The sequence below is a fragment of the Dama dama genome, chromosome 1, assembly GCF_033118175.1.
Source record: "Dama dama isolate Ldn47 chromosome 1, ASM3311817v1, whole genome shotgun sequence".
NCBI lineage: Eukaryota > Metazoa > Chordata > Mammalia > Artiodactyla > Cervidae > Dama > Dama dama.
In genome coordinates, this window is record NC_083681.1 from 25,436,134 (window position 1) to 25,456,922 (window position 20,789).

General features: G+C 52.4%; 1 protein-coding gene across 2 annotated transcripts; it reads left to right on the forward strand.

Annotated features, from left to right (window-relative positions):
- The first annotated feature begins 4,666 nt into the window (after positions 1 to 4,666).
- Positions 4,667 to 17,257, forward strand: HTR3A (5-hydroxytryptamine receptor 3A). 2 transcript variants are annotated; one of them, XM_061127841.1, is made up of 9 exons: positions 4,667 to 4,847; positions 7,066 to 7,232; positions 8,635 to 8,679; positions 9,801 to 9,910; positions 11,317 to 11,486; positions 14,217 to 14,377; positions 14,682 to 14,892; positions 15,001 to 15,222; positions 16,942 to 17,257. In XM_061127841.1, the coding sequence occupies exons 1-9, from the start codon at positions 4,778 to 4,780 to the stop codon at positions 17,238 to 17,240; spliced, it is 1,455 nt and encodes a 484-aa protein (XP_060983824.1). In that variant the 5' UTR covers positions 4,667 to 4,777; the 3' UTR covers positions 17,241 to 17,257. The 2 variants fall into 2 exon arrangements, with proteins under 2 accessions (XP_060983824.1, XP_060983755.1); XM_061127772.1 differs by having other exon boundaries at positions 14,682 to 15,222.
- The last annotated feature ends 3,532 nt before the right edge of the window (positions 17,258 to 20,789 follow it).

Here is a 20,789-nt window from a genome sequence, read left to right on the forward strand (position 1 = left end):
ATTTCTCTTGATCTCTTTGGAGATCAAGACGGAAAAAATCCCCAGTGTGTCATTTACTTCAGTATCTCCATCCTGTATGACTGGAGAGCTATTAAAAGCCTCTTCCCCAGGTGGCAGGACCCAAGTAATAATCACATCCTTCTAATGAAGACTCACCCCCATGTGCCCATACTCCACAGAATAATATGAGACTCTAAGAACTCTAGAGACTTCCCTGGAGGTCCAGTGGTTATGAATCTGTGCTTCCGCTGAAGGGGGCACAGGTTTGACCCCTGGTCAGGGAACTAAACTCCCCCACCCCCACCCCCCCCCACCCCCCCCGCCGCATGCCATGTAGCTGGACCAAATAAATAAGTAAAAATAAATTCAAACACTCTAGCGTTGGGCTTCCTGGGAGGCTCAGTGGTAAAGAATCCGCCTGCCAATGAAGGAGGCACGGGTTCAATCCCTGTTCTGGGAAGATCCCCCATGCTGCAGAGCAACTAAGCCCATGCACTAGAGCTGTTGAGCCTGTGCTCTAGAGCTAGGGAGCTGCAGGTACTGAGACCGTGCGCCCCAACGACTGAACCGCACAAGCCCCAGAGCCCATGCTCCGCACCCAGAGCCGCCACCACAATGAGAAACCCACACACCGCAACTGGAGAGTGGCCCCGGCTCTCCACAACTGCAGAAGAGCCCGACCAGCAATGAAGACCCAGCACAGCCAAAATAACTAAAATTATATGTATGTGAAATCCTCTAGGATCACATTCATACCGTGAGGAGGGACTGCAGAGGTCACTCGTCCCACATTCACTGTGCAGCCCATATCTGACATTTGCAGAAATGGGCTTTGCAGGGACCTGAATGGTCAAGTGTGATATTTCTGAATCCATTCTGTAGTGGGGAAAATAGTACACTTAACAGTCCATTAAGTCATCATATATTCTTACTTATGATACTCCTCAATAAAAATATCTTTAATTAGTAGACTCCGGAGCTTAGCTTTTCAACAAAACTCATCAAGGTAAGAATGAGGACCCCCATCCATTCTGGGGATTAGAGCCAGAGTCCCATCAGCCTGGATCTCAAAGAGATGCTCTGGGGCTCAGTGCAAGCAGGTGGTTAAAAGGCCAGGCTTTTGAGTCTATAAGACTTAATACAAAAAAAAAAAAAAAAGACTTAATACCACACTCTCCACTTACTGGCTATGTAAGTTTGCTTCACATCTCTGTGCCTCAATTTCCTCACCTGCAGTATGGGAGTAATATCTTCTTCACCGGAAGTAAGACTTAAATATGATAAAGAGCTTAGCACAATGCCTGGCACACAGAATGATTGATAAGGAGCAGGTACTGTTGGTGGCAGCCAGGTCCAGACCATTCCAAAGCTCAGACCAGGTCCTTATTAGGCGACAGGTCATGACAGGACATGATGGAACATCGAGGAAAGGAAGACCAAGACAGGGGAGATCATCCAGTGTCTGAGGACACTATTCCCCGACTCTCCTCCCTATAAAGGCCACTGTTGCCTCTTTGCACAGGGGAACTCGGGAAACTGAGGCAGGCATCTTCCCATCCTCCTTGCTTCTACCCTCCCCGTGAGCAGACAACCCCTAAGTGATTCAGCCTCCATGCCAAGGTTTGTCAGGTCCCCAGAACTGGGGAGTAGAAGGGCGGCCCCCATGCTGTAACCAAAGGTGGGATCCAGCTGTCCACTGCTCAAAAGCCAATAAAGAGGCGAGATTGCTGGAGAGGAAAGTTTGCTTTATTTTGGATGCTGGCACCTGGGGAGAAGGGCAGACTTCTGTTCAAAGGCTGACCACCCCCACCCCAACCACTACAACCAGTGGGCAAGACTTTTTATAGGCCGGGGTGGGGGCTACACGTAGAAACAGCACAGCCAGCTCTGACAGTCATCTTGAAATTGGTCATCAGTAGTCTGAGCAGCGTCATCTTGATTGTTTTACATACAATTAATCTTCAGTTCCGGGGTCTGTTTGTTCCCATTTCCCTGAGGCCAGTTCTCAGAGTTGTGGAAGTACAGCTAACAGTCTGGTCATTGTGTAGTTAACTTCTTCCAACGGGTGGGGGTTTCAGTGTCTATAAGGCAGCTCATGGATATGGCTCAGAACATTGTCTGTAGCCCTTGTTATTGTTGTTGTTCAGTTGCTATAGCCCTTGAGGAGGAACTAAAGGTCATTGACTATGCTTAATGACTAAGCTATGATGACTTAGTCTTATTGGACTATTTTCCCTTGTTTCTGGATTTTCTTGCTTTTTTGATTAAATTTATTCTTTGGCTGAAGCTTTTTCACAGTCAAAATGCAGGCTGAGGACATGGTGGGCAAGGCCCATAGGGTGCTGCTCGTTTCAGTTCTGCCTCCAGGGGAGAGAGGGGTGGGTGTCATAGGGACCCGGTGAGCAAGTGCCCAGCCTGAGTGTCCAACCAACCGCTGGGCTTCCTGAATCCCTCTCCTCAAGGCTCTGGGGAGTAAGAAGCTGTATCTCCCACTTAGGACGATGGTGAGAAGCCACACGATTCCCCCAGCCCTTCTCTAGCAGATGGGCCCCTAATGGGGCCAGATGTTACAATGGGTTGCAGAATTTTTATAGGTTTATGGGTGTTAAAAGATCAGGCCCTTTGGTGGTAAAAGTTTTACAGACCAGTAAAAATCTACTGGGGAAGATGGGAAACATGCAGCTGTAATGGGAAAGGCTGGAGCCAGGAGCCTGGAGAATCTCAGCTCCATCTGTAACTAGCTTTGGGAGCCAAGGCAAGTCCTGGAGGCGCTCTGGGCTCTGGAGTGTTTGAACCTGGAAAATGGGAGCAAGAAAAGTGATCAGGGGTATATCATGAGACAGCACCGCAAAGGGTGGGAAGCTCCAGACACATGTGTGCAAACAGTCCTCCTTCCCATGGCGCCTGGAGCTGCCGGACTCAAAGGAAGCCCGGGGCTGCCGGCCCTGCAGCCTCTGAGCTTTTCACGACCCACGCTGGCCCGCTGCCATCTGCGTGTCTGCCTCCGCTCCCTGGGAGGAGCCTGGCCGTCTGCAAGCAGAGCTCAGGAATCAAATTAGCCAGGCCTCTGCTTTTCCCTCATCCCCACTGGCCAAGGAGAGTTCATCAAGGCCTTGCACTAATTCTTATCTTGTTTAAAAGGGGCAAAAGTGACTCCACGGTTTCATCGGAGGCAATTTACACCCCGCCACTGGCCACGGCTCCAACTCCCCTTGTCTGGTGCGCCATCAAATCCATTAATAGGAAATTTCTTCAGGGGAAACCTGATTGTTGCTCCATCAGAGAGAGTCGCGCGGGCAATACATCTCCATCGGAGGCTGTGGCCTGCCCGGCTCGCTCTAATCCTGTTACCTAAGAAGCTAATTCTCAAATACACACACTGTGCCCGTGACATGCTCTCTCCCACCCCCAACACAATCGGGCAGTCTCAGAGGGTCCCAGGAGCTCACTGCAGCAATGTGGGCTCGTGGGCCAGGGTCTCCAGGCTTCCTCACTGTCCCGAGGTGATCCACCCCATCCCTCCATGAGCCAGGGTCCCATTCCGGAAGGAACACCCACACTCAGGCCCCCCTGGGCTCAGGGCTCAGCGTCTTCCTGCTGCGTCTGATTCCTCCTTCTCCTTTTTTTCTTTTCCTCTTTTTGTCCCCCCCCCCCACTTCTTTCCTTTTAATTCTGTTTTCCTCTTCCTTCTGTTTCCTACAAATTTTCCTGTCTTTTCCTTTTCTCCTTCCTTTTATGTTTTTTATTTTCCCCCTTCCTCTCCGGGTCTTTTCTACAGTTTTACCTTCTGCTTATTTTCATCTTCCTCTTGCCGCATTTTCCCTCCAGCTTTTGGCGCTGCCCCTTATAGAACAAGTTTAGTGTCTGATGCTCCTACCTTCCTGGCTCTGTCTTGGGGCTGGGGGGCCTGGCTTGGTGGGAGGCCTGGGACCCCAGGCCACGCAGGCCAGGACTTGGAGCAAGAAACAGGGGAGTGGGGGTGTCTCACGGATTCATACAGGGAGCCCCAAGGACACAGAATGGGCCGTGTAGGGGCAGTGGGTTTGTGTGTCTGGGGAGCAGTTAAACGTGTGTGTGCTCTTTACTGATGATGCCCAGTCTCCTGTTTAGCCGGGGACACAGTGTCCCCTTTGGAGTAAGAGCATAGTCCTCCTGCTTCTCCAACCCCACCCGCTCTGCCCCAGTTCAATGCCAACTCTGAGGGACCCTATGGACTGTAGCCCACCAGGTTCCTCTGTCCATGGGATTTCCCAGGCAAGAATACTAGAGTGGGTTGCCATGCCCTCCTTCAGGGGATCTTCCCGACCCAGGGATGAAACCCAGATCTCCCGCATTGCAGGTGGATTCTTTACAGCTGAGCCACTAGAAAAGCCCCGGCTCAAGGCTAGTGAGGGGTATAAGCGAAGGCAGCAGCCCGGAGCGCCTCTCAGCACACAGGCTGCCCCCTTGCTCCAGGGCCTTCTGCAGCGCTCCGTCCCCGAGTTACTCCTTGGGGAACTTGGCCAGGCCACCTGGCTGAACGGGTGGACTAAGCTCCATTGGCCCCGTGACATCAGCCTGGCGGGCTTCCTCCCCTTCCCTCCCCGCCCTGAAACCTGATCCAGCGGAAGGACTGATTGCAGGAAAACTTGGCGGCTTCCCAGCCCTGGTGGCCAGGGGCAGCGTGAGGCTGCAGCCTCAGGAGGTGCGGGAGGCTGGCTGACATGAGGCTGCTGGAGCGCGGGCAGGCTGGTCCTCCGCAGCGCTCACCCTGAAGGCCGCTCCGAGAGAAGCGACGATGCTGCCCTGGGTGCCGCGGGCGCTGCTCGGCTTGCTTCTGCCCACGCTGCTGGCACCACGGGGAGAAGGTAAGGAGACGCTGGGACAGCACGCAGCACCTGGGCGGCAGCGGACAGAGGAGGGGCAGGGAAAGCTTAGCGCCTCCAAAAGTTGAGGGGAGGAGGGTTTTGGAGCGGGTGAGGCAGCAGGAGAGTCAGGGATCTTACTGCATGTGGGCGAGAGAGAATTTCCACGCCCTGGGGGGATCCAGCTAGAAAGTTGGGCATCTCGAGCGAAGGGTGAGAGCGGGCTTGCAGAGTGGGGCGTGGCACAGCCTGCTGTGTGGGAAACGCTTCGCGGGCTCCTCTCCTCTTTGCTGGGGCCCCCAGACTCATCGAAGGGCAGCTGTAAGGAAAGCTGGAGCTCTCTTGATCCCCTCTCTCTTGTTATAAACAGGAATGCTGTGGTCCAGAGAGGGGGAGGAATTCACCCAGGGTCACACAGCTCCGCAGCAGTAGAGACCAGGACAAATGTCATCTTCCCTGACTTCACTGCTTTCATTGCACGAGCTCTCTGGGCCTTCATCTTCTAGAAAAGTTCCTTCCAGGGCTCAACTCAGAGAGCACCAAACTTCTCTCTGCATTCCCTCACCCATCCTTTCCTGCCTCCTGGGGATAGAAGGGGTTTTAGTCACAAAAGAATCCATCTCCGTTGTTGCAGACGATATTCATTCCCTCCCCCATGGGAAGGCTCTCTCTCCAGCCAGAGCTCTTTGAAGCCAGGGCGGGCACAGTTAGGACGTGCTTAAATACGCAGCTCTGAGGGGCTTAAGGGCACGATGCTTTTCCTCTTGTCGTTGGGGGTGGCTCAGTGGGATGAGCAGGCCTGGGCTGTGTGCGTTAAGACTGTGGTCTGGGGCTGCTCTGGCTGAGGGGGAGCTCTGTCTCTCCCAGCTCTGGTCCTTGGCTCTGAGGTCTGCGGTGCCCAGTCTGGTCAGAATCCCAGACGATAAGACCTGGGCTGTTGCTGGTGCAGTGAAGACACGCAGGGACCTGGGTCTGAATCCCAGCTCCCTTTCCTGCAGGGCACGGTACTCGCCTGTCTGAGCCTTGGGCATCTTTATCTGTAACGGGGGTTCTCGTAACAGCCAGCCCAGGGGGGCTGATACTGAAATGAATGATACGCTCATTGATATTATTCCCAAAGGGGACGCTCAGTAAACATCCTCTCATCTTCCTCTCTCTCTCTGCTGTTGTTTTTCTGAAAGTTTATTGGGGAGCGGGGGAGGGGCAGGAAAGGGAACCTGCAGGACCAATTTTCTGTAGGGACTGCACACATGGTAGATGAGGTGGGAGAAGAAGCAACCTTGTCTGGAGAAAACCCAGCCTGCAGGGCCCTGGGCTGTGAAAGGCCCCACACCCCGCCACCCCCAGCAGCTCCCTGTTTCCTCCAGGGTGCCCCCTCCCCCACCCTGTCTTTCACCTTCGTGTTTCTGGCATCTTTCAAGAAATGCTCTTACTGTTTCCCAGAGGGACAGCTGAGGTGCTCGTGTGAAATCCCCGCGCGTAGGGCGAGGACAAAGGTCTTGGGTTTCACGACTTTATCCTTGCAGGCCTCTGGCTCTGGGAGCAGCTTGGCTTCTACTGGCTTCCTCCACACCCCACCCCAGCCCTCTTCCCAACCCCATGAAACCAAACCCAGAAAGCTAGACTAAGAAGGAGCCCCGGCAAGGACTCCTCGGGAGTTTGCATGAGCGTGGAGATGGGGCGGGCTCTCCCCGGGGTGGGTTCGCTGGGTGCCCACCCTTCTCTCCTCGTCAGCTGTGGGCTGGGGTCCTGAGGACCGTGAGCTGTGCAGACGCTGAGCTCTGACCTCCGCTGAGGCTGACGCCCCGCAGACCGCTGGGCTTAGGACCTGTGCACTTGGGGCCACACTCTCTAGGGTCTCATGCCAGGGCCAGCTTCCCTCGGCTCCCAGAGCCCCTCGTCCAGGCCCCAGAGGCCCACTTCCTCTGGGAGGGCAGCAACTCTCAACCCTTCTCATCCTTGGCCAACTCGAGGCCTCACCTGCCTCGGGCCACCTGCTCTCACAGCCCAGCTTCCTTTCTCATATAAATCTGGGGCCGGGGCTACCCTTATGAATACCTTTGGGTTTTGGCAGGAACCTCTGTAGGCAAAAAATTCTCCAGAGATGGGAATTTCAGTCTATGGGGCTATCTGGGAGTTCTGGGAGGTGGGATTAAGTGGCGACACATTTACTAGCTTTGAAACTGGGGCAGACTCAGGCTTCGCTGTCTGTCCTTCCCAGCCAAGCACAGAGGGGACCCCCAGCCCCCCAACGCCTCCAGGCCGGCTCTTCTGCGGCTGTCAGATCACCTGCTGGCCAACTACAAGAAGGGCGTGCGGCCCGTGCGGGACTGGAGGACGCCGACCACCGTGTCCATCGATGTCATCCTCTACGCCATCCTCAGCGTGGTGAGCACCTGGCCCCACTGCCCTGCTCCAAGGTGGACCTTCTGAGTGGGAGACCATGTGAGATCAAGTCCAGGGTGGGCTTTTGGGTGCCCAGAGCCCCTGAGCCCTGATACCACAGCTCAGGATGCTCCCCAAACTGAAAACCGGGGTCACCTGCATGGCTGCCTCTCCCACACCCTACGGCCCGCGGGTTGTGCGTATGTGTGGTTCTTCACACATCGCACCTCCCTGTGTGAGCTGGATGAGGGTGCAGACTGTCCTATTCACCTCTACACCCTCACTGTCTTACACACGTCCCTGGCACATGGCGGGTGTTACGAAATCGTGGTTGAAGAATTAATCATAAATAAAACAATTAATCAATTACTGAAGTAGGGTGGAGTGCACTACCCAGCAGAGGAGGTTAGACGCTGGGCAGAGATAAATAAGAAGGTGACTGCAGAGAGGCAGGTGCTGCACTGGGGGAGGGTGGGCAGAACTGACTGCTCTGGCCATCTCTACTAGAGTCAACTGGATGTTTCAGGAAGGGAAATTGGGAATTGGATGGAAGGGAGGGAGAGTGATGAATTTTTCCTTCTATGTGGGTCTGTACCTTTTGACTTCATGCTAAGGTAGGAAATAGGTGTAGATACATACATATAGATATAATTGTACAGACATACGTCTATATGATGTTATGTTGTTGTTTAGTCGCTAAGTTGTGTCCGACTCTGCAACCCCATGGACTGCAGCACACCAGGCTTCCCTGTCCTTCACCACCTCCCAGAGTTTGCTCACACTCATGTCCATTGAGTCAGTGATGCCATCCAACCATCTCATTCTCTGTCATCCCCTTCTCCTCCTGCCCTCAGTCTTTCCCAGCATCAGGGTCTTTTCCAATGAGTTGGCTGTTCGCATCAGGTTACTAAAGTGTTGAAGCTTCAGCTTCAGCATCAGTCCTTCCAATGGATATTCAGTTGATTTCCTTTAAGATTGACTGGTTTGATCTCCTTGCTGTCTAAGGGACTCTTAGGAGTCTTCTCCAGCATCACAGTTCAAAAGCATCAATTCTTTGGTGCTCAGCCTTCGTTATGGTTGTTATATATGTCTTCTATTATTATCTTTTTACTATGTTATTATTTATATATGTTTATGTAAAATATATACAACAGAATAGAAGATAATAGAAGACATCTATGGGAACACACACACATATATGTTAAAAAAGAAATCCTTGAACTTCTTCCTAGGTGTCTTCTAGTAAAAGACCGATTTTTTTCCTGGCTGGCCCCTTTCCCCGCCCCATTTCCTCATTCTCGGGGGAGCAGGGACACAGAGCAGCAGCCCCTGTTGGGGCTGGTGTGTGCCAGGTGGGCTCCCAGCCCGCAGGGCCACCTTTGCTGAGCTCCCATTCCTTCCACAGGATGAGAAGAATCAGGTCCTGACCACCTACATCTGGTATCGGCAGGTGAGCCAACCAGCCCCTCCCCCACCCCCATTTCCTGGGACTGGGGGGCGGGCAACCCTTCCTGGGGGCACTCCTCTGTCCCAGAGGAGCCGGGCCTTGGGCAGGGGAAAGAGGGGAAGAAAGGGGAGAGGAGAGGAGGGAAGAGGCATGCTCATGAGATCTGGGGTCTCCTGGATCTGGGCCCCTCTAACCTCAGGACTGGGAGCGGGAGGCAGCTTAAAGATCAGCGGAGGAGAAATCCCCCATCCTCCCCTCTGGTTTCCAAGGTTTTTCACAGCATCTCTAACAAGTGCTTGTCCTGCTTCTGCTGATCAAACACCTTGGTGACTGGCAGCTCAGAAGGCAGCCACTTTGCTTTCAAACAGCTCTAATTGCTAGAAAGTTCTTCCCTCTATGAAAGCAAAATTGGACAACGACCAAATCGGGTGATTGAAACAGGATGATCCTGTCACTGAGTCTTCCCATCCCCAGCCATTTCCCCACTCCTCCAGCTCCTGATGGGTGCTGCTCAGGCAAGGTGCGAGGAGGACTCTGTGACAAAGTGACACGGTGGCATTTACATTTTAGACCAGTCATTCTGACAGGGTAGTGGAGGAGGCATTAATCAAAATTTAGCAATAGCCATGTCTACCCTGTGAGGTGCATACTATTATCCCTATTTACATATGTGCAGATCAAGACCAAAGAAGGGATTTGTCTAAGAGGAAATGGCAACCCACTCCAGGATTCTTGCCTGGAAAACTCCATGGACTGATGTAGTCTGGTGGGCTACAGTCCAAAGGGTTGCAAGGAGTCGGACATGACTGAAGTGACTTAGCCCACATACCTCAGTTGATGGCTAGGTGGTTTATAACATTAGAAAGGATTGGATAACTTCCCCGGGGGAGGGGCTACATCTGTCTATGTTGTACATATTCACATGTAGGGATGTGTGATTGATTGCAGAGGGGAAGGGACTCTTGGGTACCAGTGAGTAACCTGAATGCCACTGACACCCAGATTCTCCCAAGAAGATGCCCGCCCTGTTGCTTGGGCTCTGAGCGGTGAAGTTGGCCTGAGTTGCAGACGACCCCACCCATGATGGACTGGGTCACCCATGATCATTCCTGCTTCTCCCCTAGTACTGGACTGATGAGTTTCTCCAGTGGAACCCCGAGGACTTTGACAACATCACCAAATTGTCCATCCCCACAGACAGCATCTGGGTCCCAGACATCCTTATCAATGAGTTGTGAGTACTGTCATCAGATGCTTGGCAGCCAGGGGCACGGGGGCTGGGGATGGCGTGGGGTGAGAGACAAGATCCCTGCTGTTGTATTTGAGATGCTCCACCAGATCTGCAGAAATGGAGATAAAGTTGCATTGGGCCCTCATTCCCCTTTATCTTTTTCTCCCTTTCTTTTCTTTTAAAAGCTCCTCTTTTTCTATGTCTGATGCTGAAACTTTGCTCTTCTCCCTGACCCAAGGATCCCTTTCCAGGAAGAAAGGAGGCCAGTGAATGAATCCATATTGCTATAATAGTCTAATGAGGAGCAGTGTTTTTAAAGGGGACAGGAATATTTCTGAAAGGAATGAAGTGCCAGCAATGGTTACCGCTCCTGGCCCAGAGGAGACTTGGGGCCAAGAGACACTCAAACTTTTAAGCCACACGTGTGCCTGAGTGGGCACAAATTGCACCCCAGGGTGAAGTGGGTCCCACCAGCCTTTATTCCCAGCAGCCAACATTCCTTCTCCCCGTCCTTCAGGCTCCACTGCCTGGGCTTCTGAATCCAAGGGCTGGGAAGATGGCTGGGGAGACAGATGGAAGGAGAAGGTGGCAGGGGCCAGCTGTCCTCCACCCAGTACCCAGTGCATCGCCCACGTCCGGGGGTGCCGCTCGCAACTCAGGGAGGCAGCTGACTCAGAGCCTTACTCCCTGCAGAGCTGAGGCTGGAGGGACCAGGGATCTCCAGTTTCAGGCTGGACCTCCATTTTCAACACTGAAGGAGCCTTGGTCTTGACTTCTTGTCTCTCAGCCTGATGCCACAGAAGGCCACAGGCTCAGCAGCCCCGGCTTAGCTCCAGGGGTCCCCTAGGGGAGCTCTGCCTGGGGTCTGCCCAAAGAGAGTGGGATGAGCTCTTATAGGACTTCGCTACTTGCCCTAATTCTTCTCAATGATTTCTCCAGTTCTGTCCCAACCCCCCACCCGAGAAATGATTGTTTTCATTTCAAGGATTCCTAGGGATGGAACCCAAGGGTCTGCTCTCCCACCAAGGCTGCCCATTGCCCCCGGGCTGTCGATCCTGGGAGCTGAGCTCTGCCCATCCCGGGTGGGCGGCATATGGGGGACCACTGGGTGTTCTTATGGTCCAGGGCTTTGGGGCCCATGGACTCCTGGCTTGCATTTTGTGGCTAGGTAGCCAGGGGGATAAAGGTGAAATGCTCTTTAACTGCTTGAAAAGTGGCCTTGGCAATGGCAGGTAAGGAAGCCTGAGATAAGAAGCTTGGACAAGCCGAGGCCAGACAAAACTGCCAGGTTGTCCTGTTGTCCGGGCCCTCTCTACATTTCTTTCCCTGCCGAGCTGCTCAGAGACCTTCTGTCATCCAGGGCTTGACCTGCTTCTTGAGCCCCAAACCCACCCCTCTTCCCTGGCCAGTGTGGACGTGGGGAAGTCTCCAAACATCCCGTATGTGTATGTCCGGCATCACGGTGAGGTCCAGAACTACAAGCCCCTCCAGGTGATGACCGCCTGTAGCCTGGACATCTACAACTTCCCCTTCGACGTACAGAACTGCTCGCTGACCTTCACCAGCTGGCTGCACAACAGTGAGTCCAGGGGCTTTGGGAGGTGGGAGAACAGGTGGGGGCCTGGGGATGCCTGCATGAGGAGCACCCCCAGGGATGTAGTCTCCCTTCTCCAATTCGCCCACCTCTTATTTGCTCAACCTCTGTTTCTTCATCCTCTAAATGGCACTGACCATGTCACCCTCGTCTCCTCCCTCAGCTGTCCTAAGGATGGAATGAGGCGGTGTAAGCTGAGGGCAAGATGCTTGGTCAGGGAAGATGCTTTTCCCAAATCACAAGTAGGATCTGGCATGAAGTGTCTTTCAAATCTACGCACTTCTTTACTGATGGACCCTCCCCCCAGCACCAGCTCCCCTCACCTCCCGCCCAGGTTACTGCAGCAGCCCCTAGCAGTCGGCCCCCATTCATTCTCACCCCCACATCAATTCATGCTCCTCACAGCAGCCAGAGAGATCTTATGCAAACGCAAACCTGGGGACTTCCCTGGCAGTCTAGTGGTTAAAGCTCAGAGCTTCCAATGCAGGAAATTCAGGTTTCATCCCTTGTTGGGGAAGTAATAGCCCATGTGTGTGTGGCCCCCAGCTCCCCCAATTTTTTTAATTGAAAAGTCATGCAAACCTGATCATGTCTCTATCTACTTAAAGCTCCCAGTGTTTCCCCAGCACTCCTGAGACAGGATCCAGGTCTCTTTCCTGGTCTCCAGGCCTCTGCGCACAGACACCACTCCGGCTTACCTGCTACTCCATGCCAAGCCCAGCTGCCTGGCTTCCAGGGCCCCAGCACCCCTTGTTTTTTCCCTCACTCACATGCTGCTTCCTCTCCTTGGACACCTTGCCCTTCCCTCTCCTTTTCTCCTTCTGGCCCCACTCCTGCCCTCTGACACCTGCGGCATGTAGGATCTTAGTTCCCCAATCAGGGATGGAATCCACGGCCCCTGCATTGGAAGTGTGGCGTCGTAATCACCAGACCTCCAGTGAAGTCCCTCAGTGAAAGAAAGTGAAAGTGTAGTCGCTCAGTCCTGTCTGACTCTTTGTAACCCCATATACTGTAGCCCACCAGGCTCCTCTGTCCATGGAATTCTCTAGGCAAGAGTCCTGGAGTGGGTAACCATTCCCTTCTGTCCATTCCTTTCTCCAGAGGATCTTCCCAATCCAAGGACTGAACCCAGGTCTCCCACATTACAGGCAGATTCTTTACCGTCTGAACCACCAGGGAAGCCCGAAGTCCTTCTACACAACTTCTAATCACAGCGTCCATGTCAGTTACTCCGTAAACCCCATTTCGTCCCCCAAACAAGGCACCTCTATCACCCAATTTTATAGGCTCTAGTTTTCTCTCTACTTCTGTTCATTTGTAAAGACTTATTTCAACGTCTACTCCTCCACCAGATGGAAACTTAGAGAGGGCAGGGACATGATTTCTGGCCATGATTAGCTCCCCAGGGCAGTGCTTAGCACAAAGGAAGATGCTTGGCATCTTCCACTGAGTGGATGCATGCTAGGTGCCCTCCCGAGTCCAGTGAAGTGAGCATCACCCTGCTGCACAAAGGCACCCTCCAGTTCTATCCTGATTTTATTGCATTAACTGTAAATGACAAAGGTAATACTTAACTCCCTTGAACAAAAGTCATCATTGCAAATAATCTTTGACCTTTGACCTCTACTCTCAGTCCCAAACTCTTACCAACAACTCCCTGCACCAAGACTTAATTTTTATCAGTATATATATATGAAATGATATATATATATACTGATATATACTTCATGTAATATGTTCTTCCAGATCCTTCTCTAGCCTTTGAATACAAACACATACATACACATCTATGGAAAGTGCCCAGAAATTGCTTTTTTATTTTACATAAATTTAAAATATTTTGTGTTCTATTATATACTGGCACCTGAGTGTTGGGCATTTTTCCAGTTAGTACAGAGTTAGCTCCTCCTCATCAGTGTTGACTGCTGTAGAATAGTTCATGGTTTGGACTGCATAAACTTTATAAAGCATTTCCCTGATTGGTGGGAATTTAGATCTTTCGCAATATTTTACTGCAACAGATACTGCTGTCTTCTGGTGCATATGCATATCTGTTTCACTAGTATAGATGCAGAGCAGTGAAACTCTGGTTCTGTAAGTGAGGATTTTGCTTATTTTTCTAATTCATCTTTAAAGACAGGCAGCTCAGGGACTTCTCTGGTGGGCCAGTGGCTAAGACTTCACGCTCCCAAAGCAGGGGCCCTGGGGCCGATCCCTGGTCAGGGAACTATATCCTGCATGCCACAACCTAGATCTCTCAAACTAGATCTCTCACATGCCATAACAAAGATGTGGCATAGCTGCATAAATAAATATGAAGGCAGGCATCTCTATCAAGGCAAAGATGAGGAAAGCTGCCTCTTGCTCCTTGCTCGTTGCCTAAATGAGAAATTCTAACAGGAAACCTAGAAGGGTGCTTGAAGGTATGAGTGTGTGTGAGAGACGGAGGGAGACAGAGACAGGAAGAAGACATTCTTATAAACAGTTTGCCCGGTTGTTTGCATTTTGCTGGTCTCCATCCAAGACCCGTGCCCTCCGTACAGCCCCACTGCACAGACAGGCACACGGTGCACTATGACCTCAGCTTACAGCCAAGTAACAGACTGCAGATTAACAGCTGGGGCTTGAGCCACGCCACGTGGGTGCTGCCCTGCCACCACAGGGTCTGGCATGCCCTGGCCTGGGCTCCAAAGCCGCTCATTTCTCCTGTCTCAGTCCAGGACATCAACATCTCCCTGTGGCGCCTGCCCGAAAAGGTGAAGTTCGACAGGAGCGTCTTCATGAACCAGGGCGAGTGGGAGCTGCTGGGGGTGCTGACCCAGTTTCAGGAGTTCAGCATAGAGAGCAGCGACAGCTACGCAGAGATGAAGTTCTATGTGAGTGGGACACATCCCGGCAGGCGTCAGGAGGCACATGGGGAAGAACCTCCACGGCCCTTTCCCAAGCGCGGGGTGCCCTGCAGCCTCATGAAGCAGTTGGGGAAACACAGCCGTGCTGTCTCTTAGCTTTTCCTGAAGGGCCATGAGCTTGGATCCAGAGACAGCATATGGGGTTTGTCTACATCTTTCAGCAGTCCAGGCTGAAAGCTCCATGTAGCAAGAGGATCTGGGATGGGGAGGGGGGTTCCTGGGCCCAGAACCTGTCTGCCCCCACTCATCCAAGCTCTTCTCTCGATCGCAGGTCGTTATCCGCCGACGGCCCCTCTTCTATGCAGTCAGCCTGCTTCTGCCCAGTATCTTCCTCATGGTCGTGGACATCGTGGGCTTCTACCTGCCTCCGGACAGTGGCGAGAGAGTTTCCTTCAAGATCACGCTCCTCCTGGGCTATTCGGTCTTCCTGATCATCGTGTCCGACACGCTGCCGGCCACGGCCATCGGCACGCCCCTCATCGGTAAGGCCAGCTCCCTGGGAGGAGCTCCCTGGGGCCGAGGGACCGGTGCCTCTCCTTCTCCTACCTCCCCTGTGTGTCTCCCGCCCGGCCCCGTCCCGGGGAGCACAGGTGTCTACTTCGTCGTCTGCATGGCTCTCCTGGTGATCAGCTTGGCCGAGACGATCCTCATCGTGCGGCTGGTACACAAACAGGATCTGCAGCAGCCCGTGCCGGCCTGGCTGCGCCACCTGGTTCTTGAGAGAGTCGCCCTGCTCCTCTGCCTAGGGGAGCAGTCGACTCCCCGGAGGCCCCCGGCCACCTCCCAAGCCGCCAAGACCGATGACTGCTCAGGTGAGACAGGATCGGGAGAGCCCCACGTGGAGGGGAGCTTCTGGCCTGGAGGCAGGGACTTGGGGGTGCGGGAGGCTCTGGAGGGCTCGCCAGGCCAGGGAGCCGGGGCAGGGCCTGCAAACTGGGTACCGTCCTGCACCAAGAACTCGTGGCAGACTTCAGCCCAAGGCGTCAATCAAACCCCTTCCTCACTTTGTATTCACTCATCAGCCTGGGTGGAGGGGAAGAGGGTTTAGGAGTCCCAGAGACTGAGCGTGTCAGGACCCAAGACCTCTGGGCTGAGGGTGACCTCGCCTGCGATGGATCCCAAGGGAGGTCAAATGGATGCCCCTCAGGCACTTATAGGGCTTCCCCGCTGGCTCAGCAGTAACGAATCCGCCTGCAATGCAGGAGACACGAGCCTGATCCCTGGGTTGGGACGCTCCCCTGGAGAAGGAAATGGCAACCCACTCCAGTATTCTTACCTGGGAAATTCCATAGGGTCTACAGAGGAGCCTGGTGGGCAACAGTCCCTTGGGTACCAAGAGTTGGACATGACTTAGCAACTAAACAATGACAACAACAGGCACTTACAGGACAACTACCCTCCTGTCGTTCAACACTGCAGCCTGGTTCCTAACACTCTCTCATTGGAATCAGCCAAAGAGCAGGCCCTTTAGAATTTCAAACATCTATGAGGCAGAGAGACAGGGCACAGAGGGATACTCGGTTCCTCCTGCTTCTGTCGGTGGTGATGGTGGTGGTGATTGATTGGTTGGTTGATTTCTTGAGCACTTTATCAGGTGTGTGCGAAGCATCCTCTGTGCATTATCATAGGTGATTCTCATGGTGACCCAATAGGATCCTCATTTTCATTTTTCAAATGAGGAAACAGAAGCATAAAGAGGCCAAACAGCTTGCCCTAAGCCACAGAGCCAGGACCTGACGAAGCCATGATTCAAACTCAGGCTCATCTGACTCCAAGCTGGTGTTTTAAACCCTCCACCCTTCTCCCCTCCTTTGTGTCCTCCTCTGGCTGGGGCCTGGCCTTTCACAGATGTTTGGTTAACCTAAGACCATCTCATCATGAGCTCGTGCGATAGACTAATGCCTAATTCTACTGCTCACCTGATGAAGGCAGTGATCTGAAGATGTATTTTCTGGTCCAGAAGGATTCAAAGTCATGGAGAGGAGTGCAGGGAGGTGATATGATGTAGTGGACAAAGCAGTGGATTTGGAGTCCAGATACCTGGACCTCGGTGTCCTCACCATTAAATAACGCTCTGGCTGTGTCATCGCAGGCTAGTCACTTAAACTCTCTGAACTTTCACATCTTCATATGAAGAGTGTGGTTAGTAATCACTCTCAGTCTTCCTCTCCATGGGGTTGCTGGGAGATTCAAATGATACAATGGATATCAAATGGCTGGGGAAAGCCCTTGGGTTAAAAAAAAAAATGCGTGTGCGAAGGATAAACATCAAATTCATGGTCTTGCTGACCTGGGGAGGGATGACGAATGTGATTAAGGAGGGAGGATATACAGCGATCTTCAACTGCATCGGCTTTCTTTATTTGCTTAAGTTGGACGGTGGGTACCCAAAGATGTAAGTTATTCTTCGTACTCTTTAGGTCTGAAATCATACATCGTAAAAATGTCTGAGGCCTTAGAAACGTGAAGGTCAGTGTTCACACGAGCCTGCTGGGCCTCCCTCCTTTGCCAATGCTCTGTCCTTCTTCTAGACATGGGAAACCACTGCAGCCATCTGGGGGGACCCCGGGACTTGGAGAAGACCCCAAGGGGCAGAGGCAGCCCTCCCCCGCCACCTCGGGAGGCCTCCCTGGCAGTGCGCGGGCTGCTGCAGGAGCTGACCTCCATCCGGCACTTCCTGGAAAAGAGGGAGGGGAGTCGGGAGGTGGCCCGGGACTGGCTGCGTGTGGGCTCCGTGCTGGACCGGCTGCTCTTCCGCATCTACCTGTTGGCGGTGCTGGCCTACAGCATCACCCTGGTCACACTCTGGTCCATTTGGCAGTATTCCTGAGCGGGTCCAGCCCAGCGCCCGGCCACAGGGGAGTGGGGAAGGGGGGATGGTGCTTGTTAGGATGGGGATGGGGGAATTTCAGGACCGAGGGGCACCGGTGATGTTCTCAAAGCACACGCACAGTTCCTGCCTGTTTCCAGTGCCACTGCATCTAGGCAGTCCCAAACCAGGGCCTTCACTCTCCCTCCCCCAAACTTGGTGTTTAAGATTCTTCCATCCTCATCCACTCCCGTACAGGCCCATTATAGCTTTAAAACACACTCCTGGATCAGAAGAAACACACACGTGGCCTGACTTCACTCTCTCTAAACATCAAGCCTCAGTTTCCCCAAGGGCGTGTCCCTGAACTGGCACTTTGGAATTCTGCTCACCCCCGCAGCCTTGTTTTGCGGTGGAGATAAGCCAGCTCTCTGCCACATGGGCCTCATTACTCTGCATTAGGTTCATCCAAACCTAAGGTCTCCCTGCTCACCGGTGGCCACTTCCCTGAACACCCACCAGATGAAGGAGATAATAAAATGCGATGAATCCCTAAACTCTCTTATTGGCCCTTTGTCAGCATCCAGGTGGACGGAAGATGAGGTCTGAAGTTACTTGTGGTAAAGAGGTTGGGAAATTAATCTGTGGTTTCAGATGTTTGGTGCTTTCTGGCCCAAGGAATTAAGAGGTGACCAAATGGTGGCTGTTCTGAAGGAGACAACTGGAGGTGGGATTCAAGGTGTGAGGATCAGAACCATGAACACTTAGCAGCGGGGAGGTGGGGAGAATGATGCTCAGTTCTGTAATCCCCTGGAAAGATGATAGAAGGGTCTACATAGTCCTATTATCAATGTGGGCTCACGGCCTCTTGGGAAGCTGGGAACCCGCTCTCTTCTGGCAAGAACGTCAGCACCACGGCTAGCACCCACCGGTTTGGTGTTTGAAAGCAGAGAATGTGAAGTCTTGCGTTGATCTAGCTCCTTCGGGAACTCTTAGCAGCTCACCCCTGGCATATCCACCAGAAAGCAGGACCATGAGGGAAGGAGAATCCAACGCATGGTCTCTGATCTTACATATCAGATCCTGGCCCCCCTCTCACACATTAGGGTTTCAAGATACGCTAAGGAACATCACAGGCTTCCTCAGTGGCTCAGCAGTAAAGAAACTGCCTGTAATGCAGGAGACACGGGTTCGATCACTGGGCGAGGAAGATCCCCTGCAGAAGGGCATGGTAACCCACTCCGGTATTCTTGCCTGGAGAATCCCATGGACTGAGGAGCTTGGTGGGCTACAGTCCATTGGGTCTCAAAGAGGTGGACACGACTGAAGCAGCTGAGCATGCAGGCATGCACAAGGAACATCCAAACTCCATCACTCCCTCCACCTAGCAAGTATTCAGAGGAAAGGAATGCTAGAACCCACTAAGAATGATGGCTGGGAGTCTGCTGTGTTTGCCTGAGACTTTCTCTGGTTCTTCCTTTCTCATTCCAATCTTAGTCTCCCTGTCTCGGGCTGCCTGTCTCTTAGGAACTGAAGTCTTCCAGGCTAAATGAAAAGGACTTCTTAAAATATCTAGGGTGCACTGTTCCAGGCTGGCCAACTATAAGGGGTTCAGCACGGAATACCTGAACTGATACCTTCCCTTGACCCCAAGCTCTTGCCTCTCTAATTTTCAGACCATCCAAGGAGGCTGGATGGAAGGCAGAGCCTTGAGAACTTCATGTCTGAAAAAGCCCAGAGGCTGAGGAAGCAGGCTTGTCTGGTTTAGATTCCCGGACCTGCTTCTCACCCAGCCTCCCCAGCAGAAGGAACTCATGAAATATCATCTAACCGGTTGCTGGTTTCTAATATAAGCTGGGATGAGTTTCATCTGCTGCTTCCACCTCAGACATACGTGCTCTTGATATCAGTAAAGGATTTTCCTGTGTTTTGTTGATGTGTAGGTTTTCTAGAAAAAAAGCAGGAGACTGTGGGGCTGGAGATTGGCTCCCATTCACAGTGGGCTTCCCAGGTGACGCAGTGGTAAAGAATCTGTCTGCCAATGCAGGAGAAGTAAGAGACGCTGGTTGGATCCCTGGGTTGGGAAGATCGCCTGGAGGAGGAAATGACAACCCGCTCCAGTACTCTTGCCTGGAGAATTCCATCCACAGAAAAGCCTGGTGGGCTACAGTCCAAGGGGCCGCAAAGAGTGGGACACAACTGAACAACCAAGTACACGCACAAGCACACAATAGTTGCCTCCTGCTGAGCAAAGGCTGGGATAAAGATGCTTATCTTATCCCGCTTATCCTGTTTATCCCGACTTTCTCAGGATGATCCTGGCAGCCCATGCTTGGGAGCCTAGTCTTGGGATCAAAGTTGTTCCACTCCACTCTCCACTTGGACTTGCTGGGCCAAGTCATGCAGTCATGGGCCAGTCATGGGTCTCATGTCTCAGGCCAGAGAGAGAAAGCAAGCTGGACGGTCTGGCACCATCCATGCACCGCTGATCAGTAAGTGGGTGGCTATTGACAAAGTGTCCAACCAAAGAGCTAGTAAGACACTCATCAACCTATTGATTCCCCATCTCCCCCTCCCAGCTCTTCACCCACAATCAATGGGGCAACAGAGCCCAGCGTGGAGGCAGCCAATTAACCACCTGGAGAATGAGCCGCCGCGTGTAACATCCTCCGCTCCAGTAGCCACAGCCAATCAGCTCATCGATCCAGCAACCAGGCTGGGAAACTGAGGCCCAGGGCCGAGATTCCCCAGGTTTACTCACTCCTGTCCATCAGTATTGATCTAGGGAGCGGCCCAAGCAGACCTTTACCCGGTCTGGGATATGAGAACATGTGGAAGCTCCCTCCACCTGAATCTCTCCCAGAACTTCCCTTCTGCTCCTTCCCTCTTCTTCTGTCTGAGGCAGAGAGAGAAAACCAGAAACCACCTGTGTCTTTTTTTTTCTCTTATCTTTCTATTTTTATTTTTAATTTATTTTTTCTTATTTAAGCCAATTTTCTCTTTCTTCAAAATTTTAATTTTATATGGAGTATAGTCGATTAACAATGTTGTGATAGTTTCAGGTGAGCAGCAGAGGGACTCAGCCATACATACACATGTATCCATTCCCCCCCAAACTCCCATCCCATCCAGGCTGCTGCATAACATTGAGCAGAGTTCCCTGTGCTAGACAGTAGGTCCCTGTTGTCTATCCATTTTTAAATATAGCAACGTGTACATGTCTGTCCCCAGATCCCTACCTATCTCTTCTCCCGGTAACCACAATGTTCCTTCTCTTAAGTCTGTGAGTCTGTTATTTATAAATAAGTTCATTTGTATCATTTCTTTCTAAATTCCACATATAAGCAATATCATATGATATTTCTCATTCTCCACCCAAGTCTTTAAAAGCAAGTGCTTCTGAGAAGCGCCCAATGCAGTTCAGTTCAGTCGCTCAGTTGAGTCTGACTCTTTGCGACCCCATGGACTGTAGCACACCAGGCCTCCCTGTCCATCACCAACTTCCGGAGATTACTCAAACTCATGTCCATTGAGTCAGTGATGCCATCCAACCATCTTATCCTCTGTCAT